Source organism: Xenopus laevis, chromosome 9_10L (genome assembly GCF_017654675.1).
Source record: "Xenopus laevis strain J_2021 chromosome 9_10L, Xenopus_laevis_v10.1, whole genome shotgun sequence".
NCBI lineage: Eukaryota > Metazoa > Chordata > Amphibia > Anura > Pipidae > Xenopus > Xenopus laevis.
Genome location: NC_054387.1, coordinates 114,436,697 through 114,449,469, shown reverse-complemented (window position 1 = coordinate 114,449,469; position 12,773 = coordinate 114,436,697). Strand labels below are relative to the sequence as shown.

Below are 12,773 nucleotides of genomic sequence, written 5' to 3'. Positions count from 1 at the left end.
TACCTCTTTCGCCATACTTGCCTTTGCCAGCTCAGGCCAGATGAAGTGCATTGGAGTGCATAGGACTTCCTCATTTTTCTGTTACAACATATTTTTAAGTTGAAAAAGTCCAAAAAACGCTGGCGTCTTTTCCTTTTTTCAGAGTGATAGGCTGCAAAAGTCCTCCATACATTTTCTAACATATGGAACATAATGTGTAGGGCATTATAACAACTCTATTTTCTTTATTAAGCTTCCCTGTGTAATGTTATGTATTTGCTGCAGCATATACATCCATTCAACTTTAAATTTTCCACCGTACGCAAATTAGCCTGAGCGAAGACCTCTAACGAAGTTGCGCTAGGCAAAATTTAATGCAAGCGCAACTTCGCTTTGATTTGCTTGAATTGCCGAAGTAACACTAGTGAAAATTCACCAGCGTTCGGCGCCCTAGATGCAACTTCGCATTTTAGTAAATTAGCGTTGTCTGAGCGAATTTTCACCTGGCGAAGTGTTGGGATGGCTGCAAAGCCATTGCTGGTGAATTTTCGCCACTTAGTAAATTTACCCCTAATTGTGCAAAGTGTTGTATTTTAAGACCTTCTAGATGATCCCCATGCTATTTAGGGCGGGTATCCATGGCTTCCTTTGAAAAATAGACAATGATAATTAATAAGGTAAATAATTAATTCTAATTAATTCTAATTAATTCTTGGGTCTTGAAGCTGACTTCCACTGGGGTCCACATTTAGGGGCCGATTCACTAAGCTCGAGTGAAGGATTCGAATGAAAAAAATTCGAAGTAATTTTTTGGTACTTCGACCATCGAATTGGTTAAATTCGTTCGAATACGAACGAAATCGAACGAATCGAACGAAAAATCGTTCGACTATTCGACCATTCGATAGTCGAAGTACTTTCCCTTTAAAAAAAACTTCGACCCCCTACTTCGGCAGGTAAAACCTACCGAAGTCAATGTTAGCCTATGGGGAAGGTCCCCATAGGTTTGCTAACCTTTTTTTGATCGAAGGATTTTCCTTCGATCGTTGGATTAAAATCCTTCGAATCGTTCGATTCGAAGGATTTAATCGTTCGATCGAACGAAAAATCGTTCGTTCGATCGAACGAACGTTTAGCGCTAAATCCTTCGACTTCGATATTCGAAGTCGAAGGATTTCAATTCGAGGGTCGAATTTCGAAGTATTTTTTACTTCGAAATTCGACCCTTAGTGAATCTGCCCCCTAGTAACCTACTTCCAAGAATAGCAAGGCTTTAGTCTGTTTCCCCCAATGGTATCATATTAGCATTGCATAAAACACCTGTGCATGCTTGTCTTCTTTATATCGCAGGTCCATCTGTCAATGTTTCAAGACCCAAGGTACAATATGTCGTAATGAAAAGACCCTGAGACGTCTATAAACATTAAAAAGAAGAGTAAATAAAGGATTTAGACCAGTGCAAACAGGGATTTTATGTCCTAAAATGTAAAACCTATGGTACTGGACCAATGCTTACCTGAGAAGAAGGTGTGTGGGTGTGAAGATCTGTTATTGGAAACTATTGTACTGTACCACCTAAAATGCTAAATATTTCCATATGGATAAGAGTTCCTATTATATAGAACTGTGCAGTATGGTGGCATAGTACGTGAGATTTGAAACAAATATACAGATCGTACTCATCAGAAACCTTATTTTTTACCCAGTGTTTACTTTGTTTATTGTATTAAGCAGGGGCACCTAAGACATAGATTGTGGTCTACCAGTAGATCTTCAACTGGTGGCCACAAGAGAAGAGCATTGTCCACAAAGCTTCATTAGATTATTCTCCTGGTTGCTACAGTTATTTGACTTTTGTAGAAGACATTGCATTAAGGATGACTGTTTGGGTAGCTATAGCAATGTAGATTTTCTCAGAGCTCTTTTTGATTATGTTACAGTTTCCATGGAATTCAAACACAGGCCACATAATATTCTTGCAGAAGAAGATCTTCATGTAGATAGGATTGTTTATACTAACTTTATCATTCCACCTTGGACAAGCACTCCAGGAACTCCTCGGACGCGGTGTAAGATCAAAGGAAAAGTTTTATTTCACATCAAGTCACACCGTACGCGTTTCATGTGTTTCCACACATAATCATAGGTAAACACAAGAAACGCGTAAGGTGTTACTTGTTGTGAAATGAAGCTTATCCTTTGATCTTACACCATGTTCGAGGAGTTCCTGGATTTTGTGTCCATAGTGGTATTATGAAGTAAAGTGTTCTCTCCAAGCTACGGGTTGAGGGCACAGCGCCCGGACCTCCAGTGGAGAGTGGTGAGTGACCCTGGTTTTTAAGATTGCATATAAGATAAAGTAAGCGACGGGTTCAGGGCAGTTACACCCGAACCACATGTTAAGTTTGGTGAGCGTCTGAACTGCTAACACATGATTGTAAAACTTAAATGACTAAGAAAAGACGCTGAACAAAATAAATAATTAATTTGGTAGCACCTACATTTACCTGGTATTGTTTATACTAGACCCCCACATCTGGCACCCTGGTATAAAGTTTACATTGCAAACATACAATGTAGAAAGAGGTGTCTTTTCAGTGGTCTGGAGATGGTGCTTGGCACCAGGTTCCTAAGAGAGCTCAGCAGAGAACTTAACTAGATTTCCCTTGACTGCAGCCACTCTCAGTCCATTTGCCTCTGTCGTTTGCAGAAATTTATTGAATTTGAAGATGCCTTGGAGCAGGAGAAGAAGGATCTCCAGTACCAGGTGGAAACCCTTGAATTTCAGGCACGGCAGACGGAGCTGAAAACCAAAAACTATGCTGACCAAAGTGCGTAGTAGAGTAGACCTTGCCAGAAAATGTGCATTCTGGGTGGGGCATGTGATGTAATATGTAATGCTGCATTGGGTATAGGCTTTAATTTTTTTTAAAGGAGAGTATTGATGTATCCACCATGAGGTGTCATTGTTGGTATTGTTTTCTCAGTCTCCAGGCTGGAAGAAAGAGAATCAGAGTTGAAGAAGGAATATAATGCGTTACATCAGAGGCACACAGAGGTACGTTCCACCTTGCCTTCTGTAATACTTTATACAGCAGTCGACACATATAGTGAAGCAAGAACTGATGTAATGGGGCTGCAGTGTATTAAGCAGTGATCCCCAACCAGTTGCTCACCAACCTGTTGGATTTTGCTCCAAGTGGTGCTTATTTTTGAAAGTTTTGAGGCATGTTTTGATTGCATAAAACAGGTGTACAACCAAACAGTCAACCAGTCCACATAGGGGCTACCAAATAGTCAATCACAGCACTTATTTCCCCCCCCCAGCAACATTTTTTATGCCATATATATTATATACCCCTGTCTTTAAGTTCTCCATAGCATCTTTTTGACACCACTTATTGCCTGTGCACTTTATCAGACCTATACTGTACATAGCTGACAATTTAATTTAAATGGCCAAAGGTCCCAGTAATCATCACTGCACATTTAATCAATAGCCCCAGAGGAGAAACTGAGAACTCTGGGTACTGTCAAGCTTTTTTCAGCTACCTGTAGGGTGTTAACAGATTAATCCATTTTAGGCAGATTCATACTTAAAGGGGACCTGTTACCAAATTATAAAAAGCTGTATAATAACAGTCCTTTTCAAATTAAGCATGAAACCCACATTCTTTTTGTTAATAAAACATCCATACCTGTTATAAACTTTTTTAAAAATCTCAGCTGTCAATCATATATTGACTGCCCACCCTTTATGCCTTAGTCATAGGGGCGGGGCAAACAATTACCTTCACTCTCCATTCTGCACTTTCTAGTTTTCATTGTACTCCACGTATTCCCCCTCCCTCCTTACTATCTAACTGTGTAGACAGTGCATGGGCATGAGCATCTGGTACCCCATTCTGGCTCATAAACAAGATTTTGGCATAATGCAAATCTTGCCTTAATAACAGTGTCTAAAATGGCCTTCATTTTTTACTTTTTATAGTTTTTGAATTATTTTCCTTCTTCTGACTCATTCCAGTTTTCAAATGGGAGTCACTGACCCCATCTAAAAAACAAATTCTCTGTTAGGCTACAAATTTATTGTTAATGCTACTTTGTATTACTCCTCTTTCTATTCAGGCCTCTCCTATTCATATTCCAGTATCTTATTCAAATCATTGAATGGTTGCTAGGGTAAATTGAACCCTAGCAACCCAATTGCTAAAATTGCAAACTGGAGAGCTGCTGAATAAAAGGTTAAATTACTCAAAAACCACAAATAAGAAAAAGTGAAAACCAATTGCAAATTGTTGCAGAATGTCACTCTCTACGTCATACTAAAAGTTAATTCAAAGGTGAGCCACCCCTTTAAGAATAGCAACATTTTAAGGCAGGGTCAAGATTTTGAAAATTAAAAGACATTTTTCTTTTTGCATTTCAGATGATCCAAACCTATGTTGAACATATCGAACGGTCTAAACTGCAGCAAGTAGCAGGAAACAGCCAATCAGATGGTGGAGTTACAGGCCGAAGGTGCAGATTTTAAAAAAAAATTGTGGTGGGGGAAAGGGAACATGAAAATTACAGAAAAAACAATTCTTCCGAGGGGGTCAAGAACTTTATAAAAGCCATCAAACTCACATTGTGCAGGAAAGTGTTAGAGGGCATGTAAACGCTGAAATAAAATTTTGCCTTAAGAAAATTCCAAGTAAATTCCAATATACAATTGGAAAATGTACTTGTGGCATATGTAGAAGCTTGAATAAAAAATAATGAACTGGACCTTTGGGTAAATACACGTATCCAAATGGTCTAAACTGCAGTCCTAAGATTTATATCAGATGGTTTTGGAATTCTTCTATAAAATATAGCTTTACAGTGTGTGTGTGTGTGTGTGTGTGTGTGTGTGTGTGTGTGTGTGTGTGTGTGTGTGTGTGTGTGTGTGTGTGTGTGTGTGTGTGTGTGTGTGTGTGTGTGGTGTGTGTGTGTGTGTGTGTGTGTGTGTGTGTGTGTGTGTGTGTGTGTGTGTGTGTGTGTGTGTGTGTGTGTGTGTGTGTGTGTGTGTGTGTGTGTGTGTGTGTGTTGAAACCAAGATCAAGAGAAATCCCCGATTATGGGAATTGTTGCATCAATAAGTGCCAGCATTAACTTCTTAAAGGCCTGCGTTGATTGGTAACATGGAGTAGTGTTGTGCTTTGGCTCTGCAGATAAAGTCAGAATCATGAATGTAAAGGGCATAGATGGGCCCTGTTTCACTACATATGGAAGAAACGCCATATGTCTTTCACTACAAATCCGATTTTCCACAAATACCGCTGCCTCATTCTTGCCCCTTCGGTTGACCAAACCCAAGGTGGAAGAGTAGGCGTCTTATTATGATGCTGTTGTTAGGGGTCATCTTTTTCCTTTTTTTGTTTGGATAAATGTATATTGTGATATTGAAATAAGCACTGTTGGGACAGGGTGCTTTGGCAACTATCCTTCCACTTACTGTTTAAATATATAAAGATATTGTTTTCCCTCTGTTGAGCTGTGCCATGCTTTCTTCTCCAGTTCTATAGTATTTGCTTTTTTTTTTTAATATTATTATATCACTATATTATATACTATATTATACCATTATATGACTTGCCACTGATTCTCTGCCTTTATTCTTCCAAATATGGCAATTCTCTCTCCTCCTTTCCCAATGGGCTATTTTTCTCCCTTTTATCTTATCAGCACTTTTTCTCTCCTCTTTTCGTTTAACTCACCTTTACCCTTACCCTTGAACCTTCATATTTCCCTTTTTACGTTCAATTTGCCAAAACCTCCTTCTATGGATTCCCTCATTCGAATGACTTCTTATTTCCCATTTCCACTTACATTTCTTTTGTTTCACCCTCTTCCATGTTACACGTCTTACACTCTCCTCCCTTACATTCTTTCTTCCTGTGCCCTCCTTTATTTCCCCCAGCTTTAGTCTCTCTTCTCCCATGTCTCCACAGTATGCCTGCTTTTGCCTCTGTCTGAGCTGCCTCTGTTGCAGAACACTTTGTTTTGGGTCTATTTAGGGATAGCCAGAAGTTTTACATTTGAATTCCTTGTTGGCACATAGTAATTAATGTCTCCCTCTAATGCATGTGGGGCCTAGGGTTGCCACCTTTTCTGGAAAAATATACCTGCCTTCCTATATATTTATCTTATTTCCCTATTAATAACATTGGGATCAACCATCATTTTTACCGGCTTGGCAACCCTAGTGGAGCCACACTCCTTATATAAGGCAAATCAATATACTACTAGTATGACTTTGCTGCCCACTGAAAATTGCCTCTCCTGCTAGCAACAAAGTGCCTAAAAAATTCCCCTTGGTGTGAATCCAATGTAAATGTTCTTTCCCATGATTACAACAGGTTGCAACAAATACAGTGTTTTAGTTGCGGCCATCTAAACACGCACCCAGGGGATTGCATTTTCTGACTCTTTGTCACACAGGTAGAAGCGATTTTTCTCTGCAGGCAATAAAGTGCCCCTTGGGTTATATCTGTCTAATATCCCTGTTTAGGAAATGTTTAGGAAATATCAGCTCAAAGTACATGTATGGGATCCATTATTTGGAAACCTGTATTACAGAAAGCTCCAAATTACGGTAAGGGGTAAATTTATCAAAGAGTGAAGTTCCGCCACTAGAGTGAAATTCCGCAGCTCTCAATTCATTTCTATGGGATTTTGAAAGGTGTATTTATCAATGGGTGAAAGTTCACCCTTTGATAAATACGCCTATAAAAACCCTATAGAAATGAATGGAGAGTGGCGGAATTTCACTCTAGTGGCGGAACTTCACTATTAACTTCACTTTTTGATAAATATACCCCATAGACTCCATTTTATCCAAATAATCCAAATTTTTAGAAATTATTTCCTTTTTATCTGTAATAATAAAAAGTACCTTGTACTTGATAGAAACTAAGATATAATTAATCCTTATTGGAAGCAAAACTAGCCTATTGGGTTTATTTAATGTTTACATGATTCTCTAGTAGACTTAAGGTATGGAGATCCATATTATGGAAAGATTATATTTCCGGAAAACCCCAGGTCCTGAGTATTCTGGATAACAGGTCCCATACCTGTGTAAAAAAAATCTGCAAATCCCTCGTTTCTTGGTTCCAGGGGTAGTTTCCATCCATCATTCTCATTTGACTGTTTTGATGCTGATATTGATAACTCTGGTATCGCCTCAGTTTGTCATCCCAGAAATCTTTAACCAAAAAAAAACACATAAGGTTGATTGTAATAGTAACGCACATCTGCACGTCAACCTCTTGTCATTACATTGAACTGCCATGTGTATGTTTCATGCCAATAGCATGCTCACCTATTCTCTTGCTCACATAAATGCATGAACCACAGCATCTAACAGTTGTTTTCTTGTCCTGCTTCTTGTGCTGTGGCCGATGTGTTTGGGTGTCTTGTCTGTGACATGTCAATGCAGCCACCGCCAGTCCTGGAGAAAGAGGTAAATGCCACTCGCTCATTGTTTCAGCAGACGGACTACCATGCCACGGTCTGCCATGTTTTTGTATGTTGCATAGTTGCCTTTAAAATATTTTATTTTTGGGGTGTGTTTAGTTGATTAAAGACAGTAATATTGCTGATTATGTAATTTCCTTTAACCAATTTCCAAACATGTTTCTGCACAGCGTTTTATATTTAAAGAATATAAAATGACAGCAGCTACATTTTCCAGGGATGTTGCTTGGTTTTGGCAAATGTATTTAGCTTTGAAGCAGCTACTCCAAATAAAAAACTAAAATCAAAAGTCCAGTTCATGTGGGCAAATGTACTGGTGACAAACTGCCCATTTCCATAAATCAGCCCCCATTGTTTGTCTTAAGACTTAATACGGTATTTGCAGTATGATTTGATCTGATCATTGGCCTAGAAACCCACTCAAAGAGGACTGGCTCAACATGCCCATACAGTTCTCATCTGGCAGGGTTTTTAAAAATGTTCAATAGACATCTGACCAATTTTAGGCCAGATATCAATTGGGCAGGACCTCCCAAGGCAGATAAACTGTTGACTCCAGCTTTTATCAGTTTATGTATACTAAAGTATTAAATATTTCTCTAACCTATTTAGACATCAAATACTTAATCAGACTCTCATATTCTCCTCTAACCTACTCAGAGTTCTAAATACTTTAACGTACTGAGAGTTCTGAATACTTCCCTAACCTACTCAATCTTCTAACTATTCCTCTACCCTACTCAGACTTCTGAATACTTCCCTCACCTACTCAATCTTCTAACTATTCCTCTAACCTACTGAGACTTCTGAATATTTCACTCACCTACTCAATCTTCTAACTATTCCTCTACCCTACTCAGACTTCTCAATACTTTCCTTCATCCAACTATTCATTTGACCTACTCAGAATTCTGTATACTCTTTAACTTCCATATACTCTCTAACATACTCAGAGTTCTATATACTCCTCTAATCTACTCAGACTTCTATATACTTCTCTACCCTCCTGAGAGTTTCTTATAATTTGCTCAGAGTTCTAAATATCCCTCTAACCTACTGAGACGTTTAAATACTTCTTTAACCTCAGATTTCTAAATACTCCTTTAAACAATTCAGATGTCTGACTACATTTCCAACCTACAGTATATTCCTAAATTCCTGAAATCAGATATGAAAGTTAAACATAACAGGTAATAGCAGTGCACAGTGTAATGCAAGGCACTATGACAGTCTGAACAAAACTTTTGTGCATAGTTAATTATTCTAGGTGCAACTAAATTTTTATAATGTAACATTCTGTAATGTCGGAAATTTCATAAATATCATTAATACAACAAAGGCTGCAAGTTACCCAAAACTGATCTTTTCCTGGTTTTTCATTCTGCATACTGTGTATTAAATTTCCTCTTTTTCTTAATAAAAACTTTTCTTTAAAGTTTTGGCTGAGATGCATCAAAGTGTAAATCTGTTAGCAGTGATTGATTTGTATTTATCTGGCCTAAAACCCATCCTTTTCTTTCTTCCCTTAGCAGGAAGGAGCGGCCGACCTCTCTCAACGTTTTCCCATTGGCGGATGGAATGGTACGTGGACAGATGGGTGGCAAGATCACCCCGAGCTCGGACCACTGGCACCTGAGTGACCTCAGCCAGCTAAAGTCCAGCTTCAGCTACAAGGTTGGCCCAGAAAGTCAAGGGAACAAAGTTCCCGCCTGTGTCTTCATCTCCTGATCCATCTCACTGAACCTTATTGTTATTTTTTAAAAACAGATCATGTTCATTTTATGTTATGAACATGGGATAACGACATAATGGCATCTGTTCCAACTGTGGATCAAATTGTCCTTATGAATTTCCTCAGAATCTCATATATCATAATCTCTTATTTTATCACATGTATGTATAGGTGTATATCCTAATAAGTCCCAATTCCTCTGTTTTCCTGAGCCGTGTAATAGGATAATAATTTTTGTTCTCATGAAGTACAAGAATGGCTCTACAGAGGTAACATTTTTGTATTTGTGTTCTTGTGGTACAGCTAACAGAATTGCGCCCAAGTATACAAGGAACTGACACAGGAATTAAGAGTATGTGAAGACTAGTGCTTCCCCTGTGTCTGTACCCTAATAAACCCTCCATTTACATTGTTACATACAGGCTGAGAAATGAACTCAAAACCCTTTGCACAAAATCACCTGGTCTGTATGTGCACTTCCATCTGTAAATTCCTCACATTCATCCAAGCTTGTTTCCTCGATGTCACCACATTGGTTATCATGCTGTTACACTAAGATTGAAACTGTATGAGCTTGCTAAATACCCTAGTGTTTGTAAATCCATCAGGGACCCAATTCAGCTCTCGGTTGATATGATACCACCCTGGCTGAACTTTGCTCAATCATGTATTGATCATTTTAGGTCCATACCTAAGTTGTATTACCATAGATGGATCCTGACTTTACAGTTTTATAACCCTTTCCTGAACAGGACGAAATGTCAGAATCTGGTCAGTCCTCAGTAGCAGCCACTCCAAGCACCACAGGTACAAAATCAAATACCCCTACTTCTTCCGTCCCATCTGCGGCTGTGACTCCACTACACGAGAGTTTGCAGCCTCACCAAGATTATGGCATGACGGGCAAAACCAAGAGATCGCGTGAGAAGAGGCACAGCCATAACATGGAAGTACAAGTGAACCAGGAGATGAGGAATGTCAGCATAGGTATGGTCAACTTTTCCAAAATAACTGTTTTCTTCTTGCTTAAAAGTGTAATTTGGCATATTTCCAGCTTACTAATGGTGGTCATCACAGCTGAAAGAGGCTTGTTTAAGAGTAATTTAGTAAGGGTCGTCCAACTTTTTCTCAGATGCATAAAGTGTAAAAGTAGGAACCCTTTTACTTTATGCACCTTTAGGAAATCTGTAACATAGTAAGGTAGGTTGAAAATAGACTTCCACACTCGAATTAAATCAAGGGTTTCCCTGCAAACGTAAGCCTTGTGTGCCGGTATCTTTGTTCTATTGGATAATCAGGAGGTTGCCGTATCCTCCATTACTGAGGGGCTGTTGAGGGTGTGCGCCTGCTCTAACCTGTTCCAAAATTGAAAAAAGACACACGTCCATCAATTCAACCTTTTAAGTCTATATATAACCTGCCTAACTGCTGGGTAATCTAGAGGGAAGCAAGATACATGAAGCCTCTCCAATTTGCCTAAGAGGGGGAAAAATTCCTTCCTGACTCCAAGATGGCAATCGGGCCAGTCCCTGAAACAACTTGTACTATGAGATATCTCCCATAACCCTGTATTCCCTCACTTGCTAAAAAGCCATCCAACCCCTTCTTAAAGCTATCTAATGTATCAGCCTGTACCACTGATTTAGGGAGAGAATTCCACATCTTCATAGCTCTCACTGTAAAAAAAAACCCTTCCGAATATTTAGAGGGAACCTCCTTTCTTCTAATTGGAGGGTGCCCTCTTGTCAGCTGGAAAGACCTACTGGTAAATAAAACATTAGAGAGATTATTATATGATCCCCTTATATATTTATACATAGTTTTCATATTACCCTTTAAGCGCCTCTTCTCCAGTGTGAACAACCCCAACTTGGCCAGTCTTTCCTCATAGCTAAGATTTTCCATACCTTTTGCCAGCTTAGTTGCCCTTCTCTAGACATAAGCATGAACTTACTGCACCACAAGCCTAATCAAACAAATGATTTATGCTTTCAAAGTTGGCCACAGAGGGCTGTCATCTTGTAACTTTGTTAAACATCTTTGCAAGACTAAGACTGTGCACATGCTCAGTGTGGTCTGGGCTGCTTAGGGATCATCATAAACAAAGCTGCTTGAGTTCTGCATAGCTGGGAAGTAAGGCGGGGGCTCCCCCTGCTGTTCATACGTATGATTGTTTCCCTGCTGAGCAGTTAGAGACCATCTGACAATTCCTACCCACAGCAGTAAATGAAGGGAGGATTTCACTGCATACAGTCAGGTTTCTTATAAAAACGGTACATATTTTTTAATTAAAGTATATTAGAGATAGGTTTCTTTTTCATTAAAGAAAGTAAAAATGGGATTTTATTTTTTTGCCTTTCCTTGTCCTTTAAAGGTAAAAGGGGACACCCCTTTTAGGATATTGCACTGCATGATTTGTAAATTAACTGTACACATTATGTGGTGGGTGCTGTAGCAATGAAGTTGCACTTAATAAATGATACCTGATTGTTTGATACGTGGACTAAGAGTGCCCAATTCTGACCCTTCTGTTTTCTTTTTTTTTGTAATATATTGTTCTTGTTTTGGCATTAGTACACCTTCCCATTAATGTGGATCCACTATATGACCTGTGCGGTGGCTCATAACAGTTTAAAGTATACACCAAAATAATGCATGTACTGTCTTGAGTGCAGCCGACCTAGGGACCCAGCCAGTATCAAGGCAACTCATTTTAACATGATGATCCACCTCAGCCATCATAATAAATAAGTCGGCTTGTTCAGGAGCCAAGTGTCCAGGACTCGGAGCTTTTCAACTAATTTCTCTCAGAGCTAATTTTGTTTTTTAGCTCCTCCAGCAAATAGCTATTTTTTCAGGGCACATTGAATATGAAAAATGTGTTTTGGGAACCATTCATTTTTCTCTGGTGTTTCCCCATGTTTATTGTTAGCATACATATATATTTATTGTTGCTGTTATATATATATATATATATATATATATATATATATATATATATATATATATATATATACATACATGTAGAAGGGCTGTGGCACACACTTACTGAAGCAAAAACCCAGGTGCTAGTCAGAAAAAAAACATATATTCATGTAGAAAGCTGACGCACACTGGGATTTATCAAAATAAAACTTATTTTATTGGATCGACGTTTCGGTCCACACACGGACCTTTATCTTGATAAAGGTCCGTGTGTGGACCGAAACGTCGATCCAATAAAATAAGTTTTATTTTGATAAATCCCAGTGTGCGTCAGCTTTCTACATGAATATATATATATATATATATATATATATATATATATATATATATATATATATATATATATATTATTTGGAAAACTTTATTAGGAACTTCATTTGGGAATAGCACTGTATCTCTCTGTCACAGGCATGGGCAGCAGTGATGAGTGGTCTGATGTCCAAGACATAATCGATTCCACCCCAGAGCTGGATATGTGTCAAGATCCACGACTGGAGCGCACAGGAAACAGGTGAAACAGGAAAATAATACTGACAATAGATTATAAAAATATAAATAATATAGACTGAAAAAT

General features: G+C 38.6%; 1 protein-coding gene across 17 annotated transcripts in view; it reads left to right on the top strand.

Moving 5' to 3' along the window:
- LOC108701610 (C-Jun-amino-terminal kinase-interacting protein 3) overlaps positions 1-12,773 on the top strand; it is a 68,789-nt gene that overhangs the window by 20,769 nt on the left and 35,247 nt on the right. For 5 of the 17 annotated variants that reach the window (XM_018236470.2, XM_018236468.2, XM_041575990.1 and 2 more), the window contains exons 3-9: positions 2,690-2,810; positions 2,967-3,037; positions 4,409-4,500; positions 7,445-7,468; positions 9,012-9,156; positions 9,967-10,201; positions 12,608-12,710. In XM_018236470.2, coding sequence (XP_018091959.1) covers positions 2,690-2,810; positions 2,967-3,037; positions 4,409-4,500; positions 7,445-7,468; positions 9,012-9,156; positions 9,967-10,201; positions 12,608-12,710 — 791 coding nt within the window. The remainder of the gene's footprint in view (positions 1-2,689; positions 2,811-2,966; positions 3,038-4,408; positions 4,501-7,444; positions 7,469-9,011; positions 9,157-9,966; positions 10,202-12,607; positions 12,711-12,773) is intronic. The other 12 variants (XM_041575998.1, XM_041575997.1, XM_041575991.1 and 9 more) reach the window with 7 other exon arrangements.